Below are 21727 nucleotides of genomic sequence, written 5' to 3'. Positions count from 1 at the left end.
AACAAAATACAAAAAAGGAAGCATTTTGCTGTCTTAAAGCTGGGCGAAAAGAATAAAAGGACTTGTAATACAAATACAATGTCAATATTTAGCTGGATCCCAGAAATTAATATCATACACATTCCAGAAAAAGCTTTACATACAAGTAATTCATACATTTCATTGTGTGTATTCATTGGAAAAATTATATCAGTTCTGAAAACTGCTCTTTTCAGACAACCCCTTTACACAGCTGTCACATCTGACAGAGCAGCAAGTTCTGTAGCATCCCTTACCTGCAAATCTTTCCTTCTTACTCTGTTAACAAAGCTAAAGACACTCTCACACTCTTGGATCTTTCTCACATGTATAACTGGAGAGCTGTTCCTGATGGAGCCTTTGGCTAGTGGCCAATAATATGGTAGTTTGCATCTGTCATTGTTAGAAGTCCTGATGGTCTCTTATGTAATTAAAAGTGTTTTTAGAGACTGTCACCCCACGGGGTTTAATTAAGGTTCAGTCCCTAATAGCCAGCAAGTGTAAGATGTATATTTCTATTATAACCTGATCCCTAATTCAGTGGCTTACATGCAAGCAGATGTGCTGTAATGGGCACCTGCAGAAAAGAATCACTGGTAATTTTCTTTTAGAAATGTCTGGGTCACTGCAGATTTTTATTCCAATATAAAACTCACTAAGTAAAACTTGGCAGGTAACCCTACCAAAGGAACATAATCTCAAATGGAGAGAAGAGAATCTTTGAAGAGATAGCAGTAAAGAAGAACTATCTGGACAACTTTTCTCAAAAAACCCAAAGAGAAGCAGAGAAATAAACTTTAAAACAACATTAACCAGAAAACAGTACCAAGCCAAGAGAAAGCAGTCATCATTAAGTCCAGAAAGCAACCCTTTAGACTAACACTGGAATGTATTTTGCATGCACTGCCTGAAGACTTGGCTGTGATGTAGAAGTCCACTAGAGCTGTAGAAAAAAGAAGAGAAAGGCACCTGTCTTGGGTCTCACAATCAAAGGGTGCCTATTTCACCAGCCACTCCTTACACCTGATGTGCCTTGACAGAGCCTTTTACTTCAGCCCTGTGAAGTCTTTGAGATGCCATGCTTAGATCAAGGCAACAGTAATCAGGGGATTATTTCATATTCTGTTTACTGCCTTACAGTTATGAGCACAGAGGAACAGAGAAATAAACCAATTGTCAAGATAAACAACAGATCAAAGAAGAATTTAGATGCTACCTTCAAATATAAAAGAGAATGACTCCACAAAAATCATCTTTATACAATAAACTAATGCAACAAACCAGTCAGTAACTTACTTGAGAACTCAATTTCAAAACCCTTGTCCTTGTAGCTTAAATGGCTCAGATGGAAATTTGTCCACCCTACTTCCACAGCCTAACTCAGTGAGACCCACTGCAGGGAATGAAGGCAAAACATCCAGAGTTTATATGATAACTAGGAAGAAACATTGCAGCTCACTTGCTGCTTTTTACCTCACTCTATTTGCTCTAAAGTTCTCCATTTTAAATCTCTGCATGCTTTTGTCTGTTTGCCAACAACAAAAACATTTAGGAGGCATTTCTGTGTTTCTACAAATGGTCTTTCCACTATTACTTTTGCCTCATCAGTCTTCCAAAGTCTTACTCCCTTAGCAGGAAGTCATATGCATACATGCACAGACACTGATCTGTATCCAAGTGCCATAAATGCCAGCTCTCAAACAGAGAATTCTTCCTTGAGCAAAGAACACAAATCTATCAACCAGAGCCACTCCTTCCAAAGAGAATGTCAATATTCTGAAGTTTCTGAAAATAGGGATAAATCATTCTGAAAATGGAGAAATTTAGAAGTTTAACTAAATAATTACATATTAACCAGGTACACTTAAGAGATACTTGAATTGTTGCCCCTAAGTCACTTGCATTTAGAATAAGAAGTTTCAGAATAAGAATAATTTTAGAATCAGAAATTTCAGAGTCCACTAAAACTGCCTGTATTTCCACTGAATATCTTAACAATGTTTGCAGCATAGTTCCTAACAAAATGTTTGGGCACATCATCTTATTACCATAACCTGAAATATTCTGAAAGAGCCGTTTGCACAATGTGATGTGAAACTGGATTTTCCCCAAAGCAAACAGAAGCCATCAATCATTGACAGGAAGATGAGACCAAGAAAGAAAGGAGGTCTCTGAGGTGGAGAATTGATCATGTCCTGAAACTTTCAGAATGTCATCTAAGTGTAGCCTCCTAGAGGCACAATCTGTAACCCATCTCTTCCCCAAAAGCTTATTTTAGTGTTTGTCTTTTTGGAAAAGCTAACCTAATGCCAACAGTGCAGACAGACAGCACAGAAGCTTCTCAGATGTATTCATGGACCACAGCTATTGAACAGAGATGGTCTTGTCAGAACAAGCCATGGGACAAGATTATCAAACTGTGACAAGTAATCGGAAATTCTGTAACAGGAATTCATAATTACAGAAAAAAAAGAGAGACTTCGGTAAGTAGAAGTTCTTATTTTCAGCACTGTGACTGTCAAGCAACTGAGAAAATGGCACTTGTCAGAGATGTTGCTACTTCAGACTCTCACAGCTCTCTACACTGTTTAGTGTACGACTTAATTTATGTTTTATCTCCTCTGTAAAAAAGGGTACTTTGAATGCTGCAAAAAGACCGTGAAATGTTCCTACTTTCTTACCACACAGTAGATTTCTTCAGGTCAGACTATTTGCAGCAATCAGTTTTGTTACCTTTTCTTATATCCAGTTCAGCTGCTCAGTTCCACTACACGTGAGAAGCAGCACAGGAATTGTGTATTGCTGTATAAAACAGTGTCAGCTCTGAGCTCACTGACAAACTGCTACTCAACAATGAAAAAGAATTCTCTGCTACAAGCATGTCATTCTTAGAGCTCTCACTCTTAGAGCAGTGTGGCAGAGCAAGGACTGCAAGAACATCACTATAGTTATAAGTACCTACTGTTAAGGTTAGGTGTAGCTCAAGAATAATTCTTTCTGGAATGCCTTCAATTAGAAGTCATGAGCATAGCAGGGAACTGAAGATGCTAGGTGGATTAAACAAGACCTGCACTAAGGAAGGACACAGCTGAGACACTGAATATGTACTGAGCATCACTGTAATGACACTGAAAATGAAGGATCTCTGCATATCCCATTACTTTGTTGGCATCCACACACATTGCAACATGCATGGCATTCAAGAGCTCTTCTAATATCCTTACATCAAAACAACAACAACAAAGAATTTGTGAAATTCAAAAGCTCACTCCTAAACTCCTCTGAATTCATTTTGTATCAGACTTTGAAGACGGAGAAGCCAGCAAAGCAAATGTGCATAGAAGATAATTCAATAAAATCTGGCACAAAGGGCCAAGAGAATTCATGCAATCAAAAAGTCAGACACGTATGCTTGTAATGACCACACCCAAAATCTCTCCAGGCAGCTGGAATGCTTTTCATGACACTCTAAAGAAGTAAGAAAGGGCAAAAGGAAATGAACATGGGCAGTAAAAATGCAAATGGAATAATTCAGAAAATCAAGTGCTAACCAACAAGTAGAACAACCTCCATCAATAAGCTCCACAATAAGCAAAGATGAAGAACCTTTGCCAGAGGTCAGATGAGTCTAACATTACATATAAAATCTGTCTAACTGCCCACTGCCTTTGAGAGCAAACTGCTGTGTAACAGTAAGGATCATCAGGACTCTGAAATGGTGGCCACCAACTGCTACAGCCTTGTCACAGGGACTCCCAGTCACACATGAAAAGTAGATCCAAGAGCAGGACTTCAATCTGACACAACCAACACCTGCCTTCTACATAGAGGTGTCTTTGAATACACCATCTAGATATTTTAAACATAAAGAGACAAGGCATCCCATTATTTCCATCATTCTTTCTTTTCCTCTCCTCACCCTTCTCTCTCTGTTTTTTACCTGGAACTGATCAGATGCACATGTGCTCATCTCTGGTGATACAGGAGGTGTCTGTCCTATTGAAGCTATTTTTTCTGCTGCAGATATTGGTTTCAAAGGTTCCTTGGTAGGTTCTAACATACCCTGAATAAATAAACAAGCAAATAAATAATGTAATTAAAAAAAAAATAACTTGCACACACAGACACACGCATTTACAGATATTTCAAGAACTGCAGATGCCAAAAACTAGAACACACTACTATGTAGTAGTGCCCTCAACTAAGGGCTTGGGGGTAACCATGTATCTTTGGGACACTTTCACTGTGTCCAGAGGGGAAGGAGTAGATGGAGGGGAAAATCATCCCGGGGCCTTAGCCTAAGAAACATTTTAGAGCCAGTAACAGAAACCCAGGTGTTGAGCTGGAGCCTGCTTTCAACTTTCAGTAATGTAATTTAAGCTGGAGAAAAGAGTTACTTGATAAGGTGATGTCTTCTCCTCCCAATTGTGTGTAGACTATTCCAGAAATATCAAATGACCCATCACAAAAGTACAAGTGCATTCATTCCATTTCAACAATTAAGTAATCCACAAAAAAAATAAACTAAAATTATCAGTTTTCAGAATGATACGAAGAACAATAATTACTGAGAGGGAAACAAATGCATTAAGAACTATTAAGAAAATAAAGTTTTTAATTTTAAGCAAACATTTCAAATACAGATTGTATCATGAAAAATGTCTGAAATCTGATATTGAAAAAAACTGAAGGCAAGAAGATTTACAGAAAGCCCAAAGTTTGCACTGAGACGTGCCAGCCACCCGAGAATGAGGAGATACCCCCAAATAAAAGCATGGGATATGCAGCTACAGCTTTTTAAACCATTTTCAGGAAGTCACTTGCCAAGATCAGCTGTACCACAAATGTTTCTACACCATATTAGGGGAGCTTTGAATTTACCCACCACTTATATCACTTGTTTTGGACAGCACAAAAGCACAGAAAGCAATGTGGCAACAGAAAGGCAACAAGTAATTTCTGCTATCGCTGCTATTCAGCTTATTGTGTGCAAAAGGAGATTAATTAATCAGCAACTGCAATCTGTTGCAAAAAATAACTGCATGTGTTGCAAACATAGTCCTGCTCACAAACAGAAAGAAAATAGCAATATTTCTGAGTTGTTTTAACTATCTGTATCAGAATACCATGTTTACATCCAAAGAAGTACATGAGCTGACCTTGATGCATCAGAAGACTGTAGAAGTCACTCTATAAAATTAACCTATGTCATTAAATCAGTCTACTATAAACCAAAGAAAACTATTTTTTTAACTATTCCATTTGTGGATGCTCATATGAAAACACAGGTGTGCTTGTATGTGTGTATACATATACATGTAATGTTTTTTGAGAAAAAAGGAACTTTTACTCTGCTCAGACCAGCAAAAATCACAAACCTTATCTTCTCCTTGTTTTTACCAAATACTTTCACTTAAAATCAAGTATCTGTTCACACACATAATGAAAATTATTTGGTACTTTTTTTTCTAGCATTTCTACTGATGCCTAAGCCATAACTGTACTTACAAAAATATCTTTCAGCACACTTGGTGTTTAATGTCATTTCATATATTTCATTATATGATGCTACTGGATCTATAACAAAAAATAATACTAAAAAGAGCTTACCAGTCCTGCTGCATACATGGGTACTATAACAGGCTGCTTCTTGTTGCCTGTAAAAAGCTGATAAAACAACAACAACAACAAAGAATTTACTTAAGAGTTTCTATGTCAGTGATGGAAATGTTTTTCAATGCTACATAACTTGTGTAAGTATCACAGAATAAATACTATGTTAGTTATAATACAATGGTTAAAAACGGATGCAACTTTTTATATTACTAGGGCTTATAAAAGGTTGCCAGGTGGTCTGTCATGAGCAACCATGTTCTGTGCAACTATGCAATTAGGAAAAGGCACTCACACCAGACACTTCCACCTGATGATCCTACATATAAAGCAGCCTCATAATTTAGAAAGACAGTTTTACTGGCAGACTCACAATATTTCTTGTGTCGATTCCCAGGGAGCACAAAAGCTTTTTGTTGCTGTGGGAGCCACCCCACTGGTATCTCAGTCCGTAGGCATCATGGATGTCCTGCAGCTCTGCCCACACGTCCATCAGTTCCCTGCACAACCCATCATAAATCAAGTTATCATTCAGAAAAACAGCTCAGCAGCCTTGAATATTTATTCTGTTTTCTAATTCAAGTGACTTAATATACATTCCAATTAAACTTATGCCCAAACACAGTACCCAGGGGAACTAAAACTGCACAGTGTTCTCAGAACAATTACAGTTCAGACTTCTTATTGGACAATGATGTCCACAGCAGACAGGACAAAGCCTGCTTAGACTTCATCACATGAATACATATAGTAATTTATAGCAAGTGTAACTAATGAGACATATTTGGTTAATTAAGAGACATCATTGAAAAGAAGATGATAGGCTGCTGAGTTGCTAAGTGAAGTACTCCTGGCACATGCAGTCACTGAAAAGAAGTATTCTGATAGATAGATAATTTTCACATGATGGCGTCTCAAAATGCTTGAAGCAAATGCCTCATTTTAAATTGCTGCCTTATGTGGTTCAAGTTCATTTTGTATTTGCTGCATTGTAGTTTCTTACCCAGTACTTCCTAAGGTCTCCTCTGTTGTTATCTGCTTTTCACCTGCTTCTAACAAATGATTCAAGGAACTTATTTCTTCTTCAATTTCAGCAACAGGCATGGAAGGAAAACAGACTTCAAATATTCGTTCCAGACGACTTAGCAATGTTGTCTATACCAAAGAGAAAATATTTATGTCAGGTTTTGCTAACTGCTATACAGATAAATCCAATATTATAGCAAGATGGAAAAGAACTTATAGCTAACACTTACCACAAAATATTAACTGTCAGAGGACTCTTTAAACACCAAATACAGGCTTCTAGCTACTAAGAAACAGTAAGGATCTTGCCCTCTGCAAATGAGTTCTTATAGAAGAGTCCAAAGTCACTCTGTTAGAAATTAGCAGAAAATGTATGCAAGAAGATTTATGCTATGAAAGGATAACGTCTCAGCAATATAAACAGCATATATTGGAACTAATGGTCTCCAGACGTTTTAATTCCAGAGCATGCACTGCACCAGAAGTCAAACAACTTCCTGCCCTCACAAAAACAAAAAAATCCCCCCCCCCTTTTTTTTTTGACAAGCATAGTATGCTTCCTTCTTTTCAGGTCTGTCCCTTACATTTCTCTTTTCTCTTTCGTAGTTCCAGATAGACAGGATTTCAACTTCTTGCACCTCTCTTAACTGGTCTTGGACATCAGATGTAGTAATGATATGGAATTTTTTTTTCTTAGTTCAACCCACCAAAACCAGGTAAGCATCAAGCTTTTATTACTTATTAAAATACCAATTGCAAGGTATGCTTGTAAAAATTAAATTAAAGCCTTTTTTAATGTACTAATTCTTGCCAGAAACACCTGAATCTCTTTTCTTGCTAAGGAAAGGAGGTATAAGCCTGGCATTCAATGCAGTGTTTCCATCTTTCTAGTTCAGTGTTCCTCAACAACCACTTTCCCAGTGTTCTGCTGCAACACACACAGGGCAGCATCCAGCTGCTCCAGCACCTGCTTTTCTACTGGGGAAATGGAAACGAAACAGAGTAGGCTGAAATCCAAGGAGGATCCCACGGCGTGCGCTGTTCTAGCTGTGCCAGCAGAGCCCTCCTGTGGAGATGCAGCATATTCCAGCAACAATGTGGAATATACACACAAAAGCCCTCAAAACAGGGTTTTTGTTACAACTGAGATGATTTAAAGTTCAGAAAAGCAAGTCTGCAGGGGAAAGTTATCCATTTAAGTTAGGCCAATCAGTACAACTGGGACCAACTTTCATGCAGCAAAATATCTGCTTCACAATTTCAAGAGTTATCTACAACATTTCTCATTTGAATTTTTAGCTGAAAATTTGCCTTGTCTCTCATCTCAACTAACCAACTCATTGGCCATGTACATCAGCAAACATAACAGAGGTAAACAAATTATCAGAATATCTGGATTCTGTATTGAAACTGGGATGATGAGTCAGGAACTAGGATCAAGTCTGTCCAGACTATTCTTTCTATTCAGCCACTAACTGCAAAAAACAGGAAAATGAATTAGCTTAGAGCATCAGCTCTTCAGTTTTACTACCTGTGAAAGAAATGCCTGGCAGGGACAGCCACCAGGTACAGTCACTTCCAAACTATATTGTAAAAAGGTGCAAAGATCTGAATTCAAAGCATACCTGACTCACCATTTTTTTTTTTTTTTTTCTTTCTTTTTCTTTTCTTCTTCTTTACCTCTCTGGTAAATTCTGATCATAATGAGCTGTGTTCTACAGTATATATTTCCTTTTAATTATCTTGCAGTGCTCAGTCACTCTGCCTATACACTAAGTTGCAATACTTGTAGGCTGTTTTGTGTTTGTTGCCCAGAACTAAGAGACTAATTTACATTTTTAGGAAGTAAAACTAAACAGTATTCCAGATTCTGGCCTAATGCTTCAGCACACAAAAGCACACTCTGCTTCAATTTTAAAGTTTAACTTTGCCCACAATGTATCACTTCCCCTTATCTTACATCAACAAGTGATGCTTACTTCATTTCTGTAATACAGCAAGAGTACATATCCCCAGGGAAAAGCAAGAGACAGATGAATGGCATCGGATCATGGAAACAGCAAGGCATCACATTTCTTGAAAAGGATCAACATTTGAGAACATGCTAGTGACTAAAAATATGCTTGCTTAGGTAATTAAAGAATTAGCAGAACATCTCTAAGAACCAAGCAACATCTCAGTCAGTGTCACATTTCAAATCTGAGTTTAAGAATTGTGCCAAAATTTCAGGAACAGTTTAACTATAGCATTCTTTACACTTCCTGTCATCTTTTCTAAATTTCCAGCGATGCATAGCCCTTATTTCTATACAACAAAGAATGGTTTCCATAGCAAACTGGAGTAATTAATTCTGTATGTGCCAATGGACAAAAGAAGAGTGCACAAACATCTCCAGGCAGTGGTAATGGAAGTGGCTGAACTTGTTAATCTAATTGGTGATGAAATCCTGTGGTCACATCTTCCAGGTAAAAAGGACATCACCAAAATTTCATAGCTGGTGTAAATGTCCACCTCCTACAAACTTTAATCTATTCGTGCATAAATTTGACTGCAACAAAATACTGTGTATGACCAGAAGTAATGTCATGTCTATGTCCTAGTTTAGGACAGTCTGTCTTTCTGGGGAAAAAAAAGGCAGAAAACAAGAATTTTTATCCATTTTCATGTCACCTGATTGTTCTCCACAGCCATTTGAGAAGAATAATTCTTGAAGGCACTTACAGAAGATATGAAAAGGCTACAGCTACCATTAAACATTAACTGTGACACTCCAAACAGTTGATAAATAATAATAATAAAAAAATAATTGATAAATTTAAAGCCCCATAGTTTCTGTAAATGCATAGAAGATTTTGGTAGACAGTTAAAATATGTGGTAATCAGCACCAGTACCAAAGTATCAGAGATACTTCTAAAAAATAAGGATAACCAGAGGATTAGAATTCATGCGGCAATTAAACAGTGGGCAAAATCCATCCCTCAGAGCTGGAAGCCTGAAGTAGTTGGTTTATGCAATCTGGTTTTTATTTTCTCTCTTGCCACAAGGTCATAGAATCCATGACCTCCTTCAACACAGCAGCTCTTCACTGACCACCCAGCACACCAAATCCTCCCCAGCTGCCCCCACATGAACCCAACGGTGACAGGTGACTGCCTTTCTTCAGAGCTATGAGGAGACAATAAAATTTGCCATAAAAACAACACACTTGAGCCCCACTACAGACACAGTGGACACAAATGGCAGTTTCCACCATATGACTGCTGTAATGCTGCTGTGGGTGAACTTTTGGGAAACTCTGTGTGCAAGAGTGGAAAAAATCCAGTTGTGCTTCTCTCCATGGTTCTGATCACATATGGGCTGTGGAGCAGACACAGGAACTCATCCAAGTGAACACCCCTTCAAAGAGTGGAGTGGCACTTTGTCCTTCCACCCTGTCCCTTTTCCACTGGAGGGCACAGCCCCATTTTTTAACACAAGTCCTTATTTTCCCTTAGGAAATCTTACATCCCACAGCATCTCTGCTCTGGCAGCCTCCAGAGGTGCTTTAAGAAGGAAGAATCAAAAACAGAGCATGCCTTCACCCCTCCTCATCCTGCTACCAAGAGAAGAGGACACAGAGGCAGCAACACAAACTCTGGGCTGTTTGCATCTACCAAACACAAAACTGGAAAACCTAAGAATAAATAAAACCAGTGTAATAGTTAAATTGTTGAGCATCTTTAGATACTCAAACTTATGTGAAATGTAAAAAAAGAAAAAACATATTAAAGGAGATGTAAATGAGCCTATGAAAGATCCAAGATGATAAACATACAAATTAGCAGGAAAGAAAAAAAGTTTATAAGGACATAACTGGTTTCTAATTGGAACTCAGAAGAGGAATGAGAGCTCTCAAAATGATGGAACAAAGCTCAGGGGCCAAGAAAAGAAAATGATTAACCACTGAGATTTTATTTAACTTAAATCATGAACTCTGAAATCACTGTTCTGCAGACTGCCTAGCACAGCTTTTTATGACTAGTTTAATAAAGTGAAGGTTAAATGAGAAACTCCCTTTGTTGGATTTTTTAACAACCAAACCACATTTTCCAGCAACACATTTGCCTGTGAAGAGCTAAGTCGCCATTCACTCCTCTGTCTTCACCATGTGTGTGCATGGGATGGGTGTACTTGGGGTTTTTGTTTGGTCAGTTTTACTGGTGTTCATGGAGCATTTTTGGGAGGGTTGGTCTGGGGATTTTTTAAGAGCTAAACTTCATGACCTCATAGCTAACACAAGGGAGCTGAAGAACCAGTTTCAATGGATGCAACTCACCATGGGGAACACACCAATCAACTTCCGTGGGTCTCAAAATTTTCTGGATTCAAGCATCAAACAAAGCTAAACGGTTAACTAAAAGCACACAAGCAAACAAACAAATCCCTGAGTTCTCAATTAAATGGGGCCAGTTTTTTCCTTGAAACAGTTTATGGACAGTTTAAACTATGAACCCATTTCCTTTTCACATAGCAACAATTTGTTTCTTTGTCTGAAGCATAGGCAACACCTCCTCAGAAGCAATGGAAGAACAGCTGCAGGCAGAAAAACTCCTGAGTAAAGACAAGCAAAGCTTATAAAGAACACTAGTTTAACTTCTTGTGTTTCAAATGTGATGGCTTATCTCCATCCCCACTTTAAAAGCAGGTAAATATAAGGTAGTGCTATATATTTCTTAGATGTAAAAAACTGAATTGAAATATTTGTTTTTATTTACATGGGAAATTTATAATGAAAACGCTCATTGTAACTGAGATTTGCAAGCCAGAAGAGGATGCCACAAGAGCTAAAAAAACCTTCATCAACATAAAATGAGGAATCAATTTATTTTTTTTTAATAAATTAAAGAATATCCCAAACCCATTTTTAAAGAGTAACTATAAAAGTTTTGAGCTCAGCTGCAAAGCAAATCTGAAAATGTAGTGGCTTAAGGGGAAAAAAAAAATGGTTAGAGACCTCTCTGCTCTTTTTACTAGTTGATCTGATAGAGTTAGAAACTGCAGGGAAGTTCAGGCTAGAAATGTGAAGCTGCATCTCTCCTTCCTGCTGGAAGCTTCACCATTTTTTCTCCCTCAGCTGAAGAATGCATCAAATATTGCATCTCCCATGCAAAGTACAGTTTAACAGTTATTTATTGTGACCACATAAAACTCACTGACCATTTCAGTTTGTTACATAGTTATTATCTACTGGTGTTGTACTAACTTTTCAGTCAGAGTCTGAGAGGAAGTACAGCAGATGATACTTATGTGTACAAAATGGGAAATAATTTTGTCCTGAGATATATAGATAGTAGTGCTAAAAGAACCCCCTCTCAAACGATTTTCTTTTGTAAAATTCCCCTCAGCCAGTCAGTTCTGAAAAACAGCAATTATGGGCTACTTTTAATAGTCTGATTTTTACTGTTATTCAGCTGCAAATACTTCAGAACTGTGCTATGGACTTAAAACCCCAAAACCTTCCCAGAAATATATATTTACATAACTAGCCAATACTATTTTAATTTACCTTACTGAACTGAGGGGCTGAAGTCTTTTTGGTCAGAATTACTTTTTTCCTAAAGCATGATCATTGCCCAAGACAGAGTACACTCCAAGTGACAGTGATCCAGGGTTTTCTTTGTCTTGTTGCATATTCGTGGCTTAGTAACTGTGCCTCGCCCACACTGATTAATCTGAAGAGGCAGAGACTGCAAGCACAGGCTCTCTAATAAGTGGAGAACCTTAAAATCCATTTGGAGGACTGTTCACCTTTTCCGTAATCCCTTTCCAGGATTTGTTAACTCTCAGCTAAATCAGATAAGATTTGGCCTTCCAACCAAGCCCTTCTTTAGCTCCTATTCCTCTGGAGATGCCCATGCTCCTTGCACACAGGCAGGCACAGCCATATTCCCCACCCACACGATTACCATGGATTATTACTGCTCTTGTGCCTCACTGCTGAATCCTATATATATATATATGTTCTTAATGCAGCAGAATAACCCCCTCAGCTGACTAATGTTCAGCACTATCTCATGGAAAAAGCTGTGCTACAAGCCTTATATTCATCATAAACATAGCTTGGTAGTGTGCAATGTGATCACATAAAAGGGATAATGCATGTGCAGGTTTGCTCGAGACTTGTTGGATCGACCAGTTCACCCACAACCACATCCTAAACCTGTTCATGAACACAAAGGCGCATCTCTAATGCAAACTGCAGCTCTACTGAAACCAAGCATCACATCTTTCCAGCTGAAGACAGAAACTAAATGGATTAAGGTATATGTAGTATTAATATGGGTTCAGATGGCAGTCTGTGTGTACACCATGGCCTTTCTCCTCTCCCCCTACACACAGCTACTGAATAGAAGATGTCAGCATTTTACAAATCCTGCACTGTGAATTCTGTGCAGAGTTCAGACAGCCTGAGACCAAAGGCAGGGAAGAAAAGACTATGATCTTTTTGCTACTACATGTCACTGTGTAAGGTCATTTTTGTGAACTCCCCTCTGCTTAGTTTCATCCTCTCTATTGTATATTTTCTAATTAAAAACTGGATTAAATAGTTGAATTGAAGCAAAGCCTATTTTTAAGGTTATACCAAATCCACAGTCTTTAAACAGTTTGCCGATGGTACATACATCGTACAATCAAGATTGCATTCAGAAAGCACAATATTTTACTGCCATCTCCACAGTCAGAATACACAAACTAAGAAACTGAAAGGAAAATACACAGAGACCTTTTCAATGGAAACTTGAGCTACTGATAAATAACTTTGCTTTCATGCTGCATTCTGATGGATGAAAATTGCTGTATACATTATTTCCACATTTAAACAGCAGTGCTGCTGGCTAAGTATTCTTTTCAATTTTCTGCTTTTGCAAAGAATTCCATTAGGATCATTATAAACCATTCAGGATTCTTTCACTACCACATTACAGTGACTCTCCCAGCCTCACCATCACTGATCAAGTGTATTCAGTATCTTGTAAATGATCCCAGCTCACCTTTAGCCTAAGCTGAGATCTCAATTTTCCCATCTATCTCAAGTGTCTAACACGTGGAGTATTTCTCCCTTGTACACAGCCTGTTCCCTTTGGGTTGCTACAGCAAGCCCTTTTTAGATCTGCCAGCAATACATTGATGCAAGTGATCCCCTCCTCCCTATCCTTCTTTAGGCTGGGTAATAAAAGACTTTGTTCTCTTCCCTCTCACCAGATTTATCTTGCCTGCTAGTATTTCTGCTTTTACATCAAACAGCTGCAGAACTAAGTTTAATACATGGCAAAGAGAAGATTGGCAATTCCTTTAAAATGCTATGTTTTGCATTTTGACCTCAGTAACACCCTCTTAAATAACAGCAAGGAAGCTGATCAAAATCTGAGTTTAATTTTACTAATATTCTGCATTCAGATTACCAGGACTGTCTGCTGGCTCATGTTGACTCATTAGTTTATCTCTGTTTCTAACAGCAAATTAGCAAACTGTGGCTCAATGGATTATAAACAGAATTACTATTTAATCTTAGAAAAAGTATTTTTTAATATAAAAAAGTTTTGAAAGATCCTTCCAAAACTTAAAGCACTTACAAAATAGCTACTGTTTTTAAGAGTTAACTGGAAAAAAAATGTAGCAATTGACATTGCATGGCTAAGGAAACTATTTCAACAGAGAAAACATGTCCAGCTCAACTTCCTCTCCAGTTTATTTGTGTAAAACATTCTCTCCACTGTACTTCCTCAGTGGCAGAGGAGGGAGAACATCACTTTAGATCCAAAGAGTCACAACTAATTGTAGCATAAAGAGAAGGAATGAAAAAACTTGAAGTCTTAAAATTTGCTTTACAATCTAATCAAACTACTGTATAACTTCATGGCACACTTTAAGTAAGGAACTTCCAATTTAACTTGACTTTTATCTTTTGCTAAGTCAGACTTGGTGATTTAAACTTAATTATAGAGCCTCCAAGGGTTCTGCTTTTATAAACATGTACATTTAGAAGTGTTTTCTACTGAAAACCTATAATAAAATTATAAAAAACTTTAAATGGAAATAAATATTTGAAACCTTCAGACCCCTTAATATTCATTAATTAGTTAAAAAAAAAAAAAAAAAGGATGATTTACTAGAATCATCTCCCCTCCCCATTTCTTTCTCAGATTCTGGACAGTCTCTCAAGTTGCAAGAGAAACAACTGAGATTAATTGTACTAATGACCTTTGTACTCTCCAATTTTATGGGTGAATAGATAACAATAGATTTGTGCTTTCAATTTAAGAAATGGACCAACACATTCAGGTGATAAGCAACATCTTGCACAGACACAAAACTCTGCCTGCAGGTTTACTCAGGAGCTTTTTTTTTTGGCTTGTGAAATCTCTTTGAGTTTGGAATGCTAGTCACTGCACGGAACAGCAAGCAGGAAGAGTAAGGACCCGAGGCTCACAGCTTTTAATGTGACAAGAAATCAGTGCTAAGTCCCAAAAGCTCTATTCCATTTGCTGATGCTGGCAGAGCTCCAGCTGGCACAACCTTCTGAAAAGCCATTTCACCTGTCACTGGTAGGAAATGGGAAGAGGCAGGGCTGTCACTGAGCAAGGTCCTGAAAGAAAGGACTTACCTCATTTCCTTTTATTGCCAGAGAAGATCCAAACCTTTCAGACACATATTACCACTAACACCCTTTATTGCAGGTGTTGCTGCACGTTTCAAAAAGACAGAGCGTACTCTAAACTACTCATATGAAATTATGTGAATAAAAAGAAGCTTTGAATTCTAAACTGAAATTGTTGTTCTGAATTTTGTAAAAGTATTATTAAATGCTTAACAAAGAAAAGCCTTTGTATGAATAGCCACAGATCTCAAAATGACTGTTAAAAAGCTCAGGAAGTAACTAATTAGGAATTAATGAATACTTAGCACTGAAAGCAGAAAACATAGGAGAGGTGGTAAGAAATAAACCTATTTACTTCCTCCTGCTGGAAACTTCTAATTAGAAATAGCAGCAGCTTTAACAAATCACCAGTCCTCTGTGATGTTGCTAGAATGTACAGCTTCCCACAATTAATACCTATCAGAGACTTATTTTTAAAGAACTTTTAAAGAGTTAACTTCCCAGGAGTTTGAATTCCCAAGACAGAATGATAGAACATAAGCTGTGGAATTCTGCTCTAAGTGAATTAGGGCAGCTATTTACAAATCAAATCATAATTTTTAAACCAGATTGGAAAACATTGATAGAGAATGGCAATGGAAAATTTTGGGAACCAGTAATCCCAGCTTCCAGTCACACCTATTTTACAAAAAGGCAACAGAGTGCCTCCCCAAAAGGCAGTAAACAATGAAGCAAAAGGAAAAGCTATCACAGGCTCTGAAATGTTCATGTTGGCTTATTCCTTTGATCAATTTATGTAAAGGATCACATGTAATTATCAAAACAAATTCCTACAAGTTCCAGCACACCCTGCTCATTTGTCTGTGGAAAGTAACAGTGCTGCAAAGATCTGCAAGATCCAAACACAGCATAATGTTTCATACCAGCCCGTCTCACACAGCACATTAAATCTCTTTCAAAAGGCAAACAGGGACTATTCAAATATTTGTTGTACGCACAAGCAGGAACAAGGAAGAACTGTATGCATAAGAGTAGAACAAGACTGAGGAAAACCAAGCAAACCCTCACCTGAACTGAAGGTGATAGCTCTTGGGATTGCTTACTGATAGTGCCTTGGAAAGACGCTAAAGCAACACTGTCAGTCTTGTGTAACACTGGGCCATCACTCCCGGCAGACGCGTCTGTCCTATGTGACTGCCACGTCTCTTTTCTGTGATGAGATTCACCAGCCTGCTCATCTCCAAAGGCAGCCCAAGAACAGCTGTCTTTTTGTTCATCTTCAAAAGCATTCCAGTCTGTAGCCTGGTTACAACCTGCTGAACTGAAGTCCGCAAAGTCGTCCGAGTCCTGGAAAGCAACACTCTCATCCTGAGGTTTTGGCACCGAATCAAAGTCTCCAAATTCAGTATCGTCACCATTTTCTACCTCAGTAGTATGCTGGAAGTCTAGTCCAGAAGTTTTACTGGTAGTATCACATTCTAAAGTATCAGCAGCCTGATTTAGTTCAGCTTGGTCCAAACTTGCTGGTTGCTGAGAAAAAGTACTCGTGTCCCTGAATTCACCAAATTCCACGTTAGTTTCGCTAATATGTGCGGGCTGGTCAGAAGTTCTTTCTGAATTTAGAGCGTTTACTGAGTCTTGAGCATTCCTGAAGGTGGGAGACGCACTGCTGACTGAACCAAAGTCACCAAACACATCATCATGTTTGTCACTGCAAGCTGAAACTTCAGTGCTACTTCCACCATTCTTAAGATCTTCAGAAGTACCCGGTTTTTCTCCTGCAGTATCACAGCTTAGGCTTTGGATCCTATCAACATTGATGTCTGCTGCTTTTGAAGAATCCTCAGGCCTACTAAAATCTTTGCCATTCTCTATGTGATGTTGTCTTCTCCTCCCACTGTGCTCTCCATTCTCTGTAGTGCATATTGAACTTCCAGTTGTCTGAAACGTACTAGAAATTGCAAATTCCAGTGCTGAGGGACCCTGTTCACAACTAATTTCTGAAATGCAAACCTCTTCTTCACTGTGAGTTACTCTGTTTATTCTGTTGTTCTCCTGAATGCTCACTGAGTCTCTTTCATCAAGATCACTGCATATTGTCGGCCCTGTTCCCTCTAAATGGATTGGGGTTTTGTTTGAGAAGGTAGCAAAATCTGCAGTATCTTCACCTGAGCTAGGCATTGAGTTCAAATTTTGCTCAGTACTACGGGTGCTAACAGTTTTCAGTCCCTTTGAGTCACCAATGCTGTCTAGATCTTCTGTTCCCTGAGGATTTACAGGGTCTGATGCTGCAAATCCGTTTGTTAGAATCTCTAGACATGGAAGTTTCTCACCATTACAAGTATCTATTTGCTCGTCCTGGCTCTCAACTGTTACACCAGTTCTAACCACACGAGAAGAAAAACCCTCTGATTTTCCAGTGTTGTCTCTTTGTTCCCCCCTTCTGTTTACATCTTCTAAAGCAGTACCTGAACTTCTAAACTTAGATTTTTCTTTGATAGTACTAGTAGCTGACATATCAGAAAGCTCCTTAGTATGAGTAGGAAGCTCTGCAATGCAGTCTTTACCATTTTTAACAGATGTGAAAGTTGCAATGCTAGCTACATTGTCAGAATAATCATGGAGTGGGATGAAATGATTTGTGGGTATAAACTCTTCCTTTGGATGACTGTAGTCCGGTGTATCAAAATCAGCAAAAGCTACGCCAGCAGTGCTCACACCAGAAAATCCTCCAAACTCATCTTCATCGTCATCATCAGCTCCATTGTCAAGTGGTGGAGGGGATGAGGAGTACATTCGAATAATGTCTGGTTCCATTGTTTGGTTCTGCTTCAACATTAATGCATTTCTGTACAAGGGAGAAAACAGAGCTATATTAGAACTTGGCTAGCTTTCATGTTCTTATATATTTCATTTTTATAGTTCCATGCCTCATTTTTTAAGTGTGTATATAGGTCAATATCTGTATTAGATATCAGAAAGAAACAGTCCCCAAACCCATTTGTTTTACAAGTCACAAAGAATCTATTGGGACAGTTCAAGTCTCTTCTAAACTATTGCATGATCAAACTGTCAGCAGACAGTGCTGAAATGATCCTCTTGAGCTGTTGTGCAACTCACTGGCACAACTAAACTCAGTTTTCACTCATCAGTTCTCTACCTCCCATCACCAACAGTTCACAAAGCTGCCAGTGACCCTGGTCCATGTTTTGCCACACTCCTTTGTGCACTCAGGTGTGTTACAAGAATTAAGCCACTCCATGGACTATGCCACACAGCCATACACATAAGGGACCTTCACCACAGTCAAAGACTTTGAAAAGTGTTTCTGTAAGCTCTGAAAATGAGGAGGAGTGGAGGAAGGAACTGCTGTTAGAACTGCTAGCTATGATCTGCTGCCCTGCTGTTTAAGTCTCTTTCTACCAGTCCATGGGTTTCTGTTTGGTTGCCCTGTTCTCTGGATTTCCTACCCACAAGCCAACACACTGCCCCCACAGCTGCTGCCACCAGCCTGCTTCTGTCTTAGGAACCAGCCGAGAAATGCCATCATGATGCCACCAGTAAAGCCTAGAGCCAAACACGCTTCACCAAAACTTATTCTCAAAAGGAGAGCTGAGCACGATTATTCATGAAATATTTAAACACAAATCACTAAACCACAGGGGGAAAAGAAAAAGTAATAAAGTATTCCCATGGCCTAGATACAAATATATTAAGGACTCTGTCTTACCATTGCAAACCACTACAGAACAAGCCACACATACCTATGGATGGAAAATTTTCTTTCCTAAGGAATAATCTTGACTTTTTCAATGCTGTGTGCAATTAATGAAACAATAACTACTAGTATGAATAGATTCACAGCTATACACATCACTGAACTAGTTCATACCTTAAAAACCTTAAAAGAAGAGCTCACACCAAGGTCTCTCCAAATGATACTTGACATGAATGAATTGTAACAACACTAAGCCTCACAGAAAAAGAGTGGAAACAACCTATACATATTAGCAAATACTGAACTTCTGACCACCAAAATAAGTGCAGACTCTACAATACTAGTTATGCAACACAGATAAAACATGATCCTTATGTCCAGTGCCTTCAGCAAACAACTTTGTAAAAGCACCCTAAGAGCAGCACACAAAGGCTAAAACAGCAACAAATGAAGCTCTGCAGTTCTTCTCAAGCACAACATACCAAGCACTTCAGCCAAACAGCGCTGGATATTTGCCAGGAAACTGGCATCCTTGAGGTGACTAACATACCTATAATTTCTTTTTAAAAGGGTGTTTTTCAGTTACAAAAGTACATCATGCTTATCAAATGAAACCTTGAAGTAATTTCTAACATAACATGCAAACTGAAGAGAACTGCAAAGGAATTTTGTTTAGAATAAAGCCTAAGTTGTCAACAAGCTCCCACATAGGCTTACTCAGCACCAGCTGCTTAACAATGTATTTGAGAAAAAAGCTTCACTCACTCTAAACTTCTGAACTTTCCCATTAAAAGAAAAATTTGTCTGTATGGTTCATCAAAAACCATGTGTTTAAAGTCTTTTCAGATTTATAGGCTTGTATAGGTTTGTTTTCACCTAAGTTATTTGAAATATCACATTCAGGTCTGTATTAGTAACTACCTTACATTAGTGGAGCTCATTTTGGCAGAAAGCATTTTCTTAGGGTTTGCTAAGAAAAATTAATTCTTAACCTACACTAGAAGCTACACAGATCCATATATACTATCCATCATAACTCTACCCATTTTTTTGTTGACCATTTACTGTATGAGTATTTTAACCTCAGCCAAAAATAAATCACAATAGAGTTGAGAACACCCTTGGAGGCAAGGATGATCTAAAATAACCCAAATATGCAGTTTCAGAAAATAAACTGAATAATGTGAGAGGAGCAAGCATCACAATCACAGGGAACTTACCCACAAGACTCTTTTTCTTTCCAGTTAACATAAAAAAGGGGAGACAAGGAACAAGAATAATAAGGATAAGCACAGGACAAAGATAACTGCATGGGAGCTGAAGCAAACTGCCAAAGCCCAAATGAACACATAGAAAGATGTCTGACCATTTAAAAATTTTCTCTCCTGCAACTTCTGACACAGAGCAGAAGAAACTTCCTTCAATTTTTCATTTCAAAGCACTTTTAAAACATCACAGGGATCATTTACACAGCAGCAGTCCAGCAGCACAATGCTCCAGCTACGCTTCAATAACAGTTACCAAAACAGGATCTGCAAGGAACATTAACTGTACAGCTAAAAATTTGATCACAGGTTTGATAGTCTACTATGTGTTTAATCAGTTTAACCCACAAGGACCCATGGCATCACCAATTGCATGGACTTCTGCATGATTATTTTTTAAATGCAGGTATGTTACTGCTGCATTTTAAAAGCCAAACACAAAGAGCTCCAAAATGTATGAATCTAGATTATAAAGATGTGTAAGGTTACATTGACACAATGTAATTGCTGTTTGCAGAACTCAATCATACTCATATTGTAAGAAAAGGAAAAAAAGTCATACTAGTATTCCCCCTCCTCTTGACTAATTAGTGATAAATTTTTTAAATGGGCATAATCTCAATTCTCTTCACAATATAAAACAGCATGGGAATTTTATAGTCTTAATGTAGTTTTCTTCAGGAAGAATTTCATTATGGTTCCCTTTCATGATTTCCAAAAGTGTTCTGTCTGCCAACAAGAAACCAAATTAGTTACTGCCCATTAAAACATGTGGTGAAAAGCCACAGGTCTGACAGAACAACTATTTTGTTCCTTATTTCATTTAGTTAATCCCTGCTTTGCCTGGGATCTCAAATAAAGCTGGAACTGTGGCTTCATCTTTTGTAGTCCTTTACCCAACTCAGACATATTCTTGGTCAAGACATTCCGCTACATTATTTTGTAACCCTGGTATTTCAAGTGACATTTACAACATGATTTAACCCAAAGTAGAATTTGAACAAGTTCTATGACCAATAATATGGATTATTTATCATCTTCTTTTTGAGGGAATTTGCTACCAAATTTAAAAATCAAGTATAAAGCTAAAATGCTCTGTTCACTTACAGATTCTTTAAACATGTACTTCTTAAACAAAAGGAAACCACCTATTTTTTAGTACATTATATAATAACAACTATGATTTGAAGGATATTATAACAGTTTCTACTTGTGTAACAGAGCACAACATGCCTAACTTCTGTGATCTGTAATAAGCAACAACCCAGGTTTCTGGCATCAGACCTTACACCTCGAGGTGAGGAATCTGACACAGTTAAAGTGCTCATGTTTAGGGGATTGATTTAGTCACAAACACAGACTTATACTGACAAATGCCAGCAACTTCTGCAGATCTCAACAGTTTAAGATTAGACTGAAGACAGATTTCCATCAATTGCTCATGGCAT

General features: G+C 38.1%; 1 protein-coding gene across 5 annotated transcripts in view; it reads right to left on the bottom strand.

The window, feature by feature from the left end:
* AFTPH (aftiphilin) overlaps positions 1–21727 on the bottom strand; it is a 42543-nt gene that overhangs the window by 15304 nt on the left and 5512 nt on the right. For all 5 annotated transcript variants that reach the window (XR_009277162.1, XM_058834736.1, XM_058834737.1 and 2 more), the window contains exons 2-6: positions 16365–18144; positions 6635–6786; positions 6005–6131; positions 5629–5685; positions 3959–4081 (exon numbers count right to left, since the gene is read on the bottom strand). Coding sequence is in view for 4 of the 5 variants with exons in the window: in XM_058834736.1 (XP_058690719.1) it covers positions 3959–4081; positions 5629–5685; positions 6005–6131; positions 6635–6786; positions 16365–18134 (2229 nt within the window). In the remaining variant the exon portion in view is untranslated. The remainder of the gene's footprint in view (positions 1–3958; positions 4082–5628; positions 5686–6004; positions 6132–6634; positions 6787–16364; positions 18145–21727) is intronic.

The sequence above is a fragment of the Poecile atricapillus genome, chromosome 3 (genome assembly GCF_030490865.1).
Source record: "Poecile atricapillus isolate bPoeAtr1 chromosome 3, bPoeAtr1.hap1, whole genome shotgun sequence".
In the NCBI taxonomy this organism is placed as follows: Eukaryota; Metazoa; Chordata; class Aves; order Passeriformes; family Paridae; genus Poecile; species Poecile atricapillus.
The sequence above is the reverse complement of the archived record's forward strand: the minus strand, read 5'-3'. Positions and strand labels throughout refer to the sequence as shown.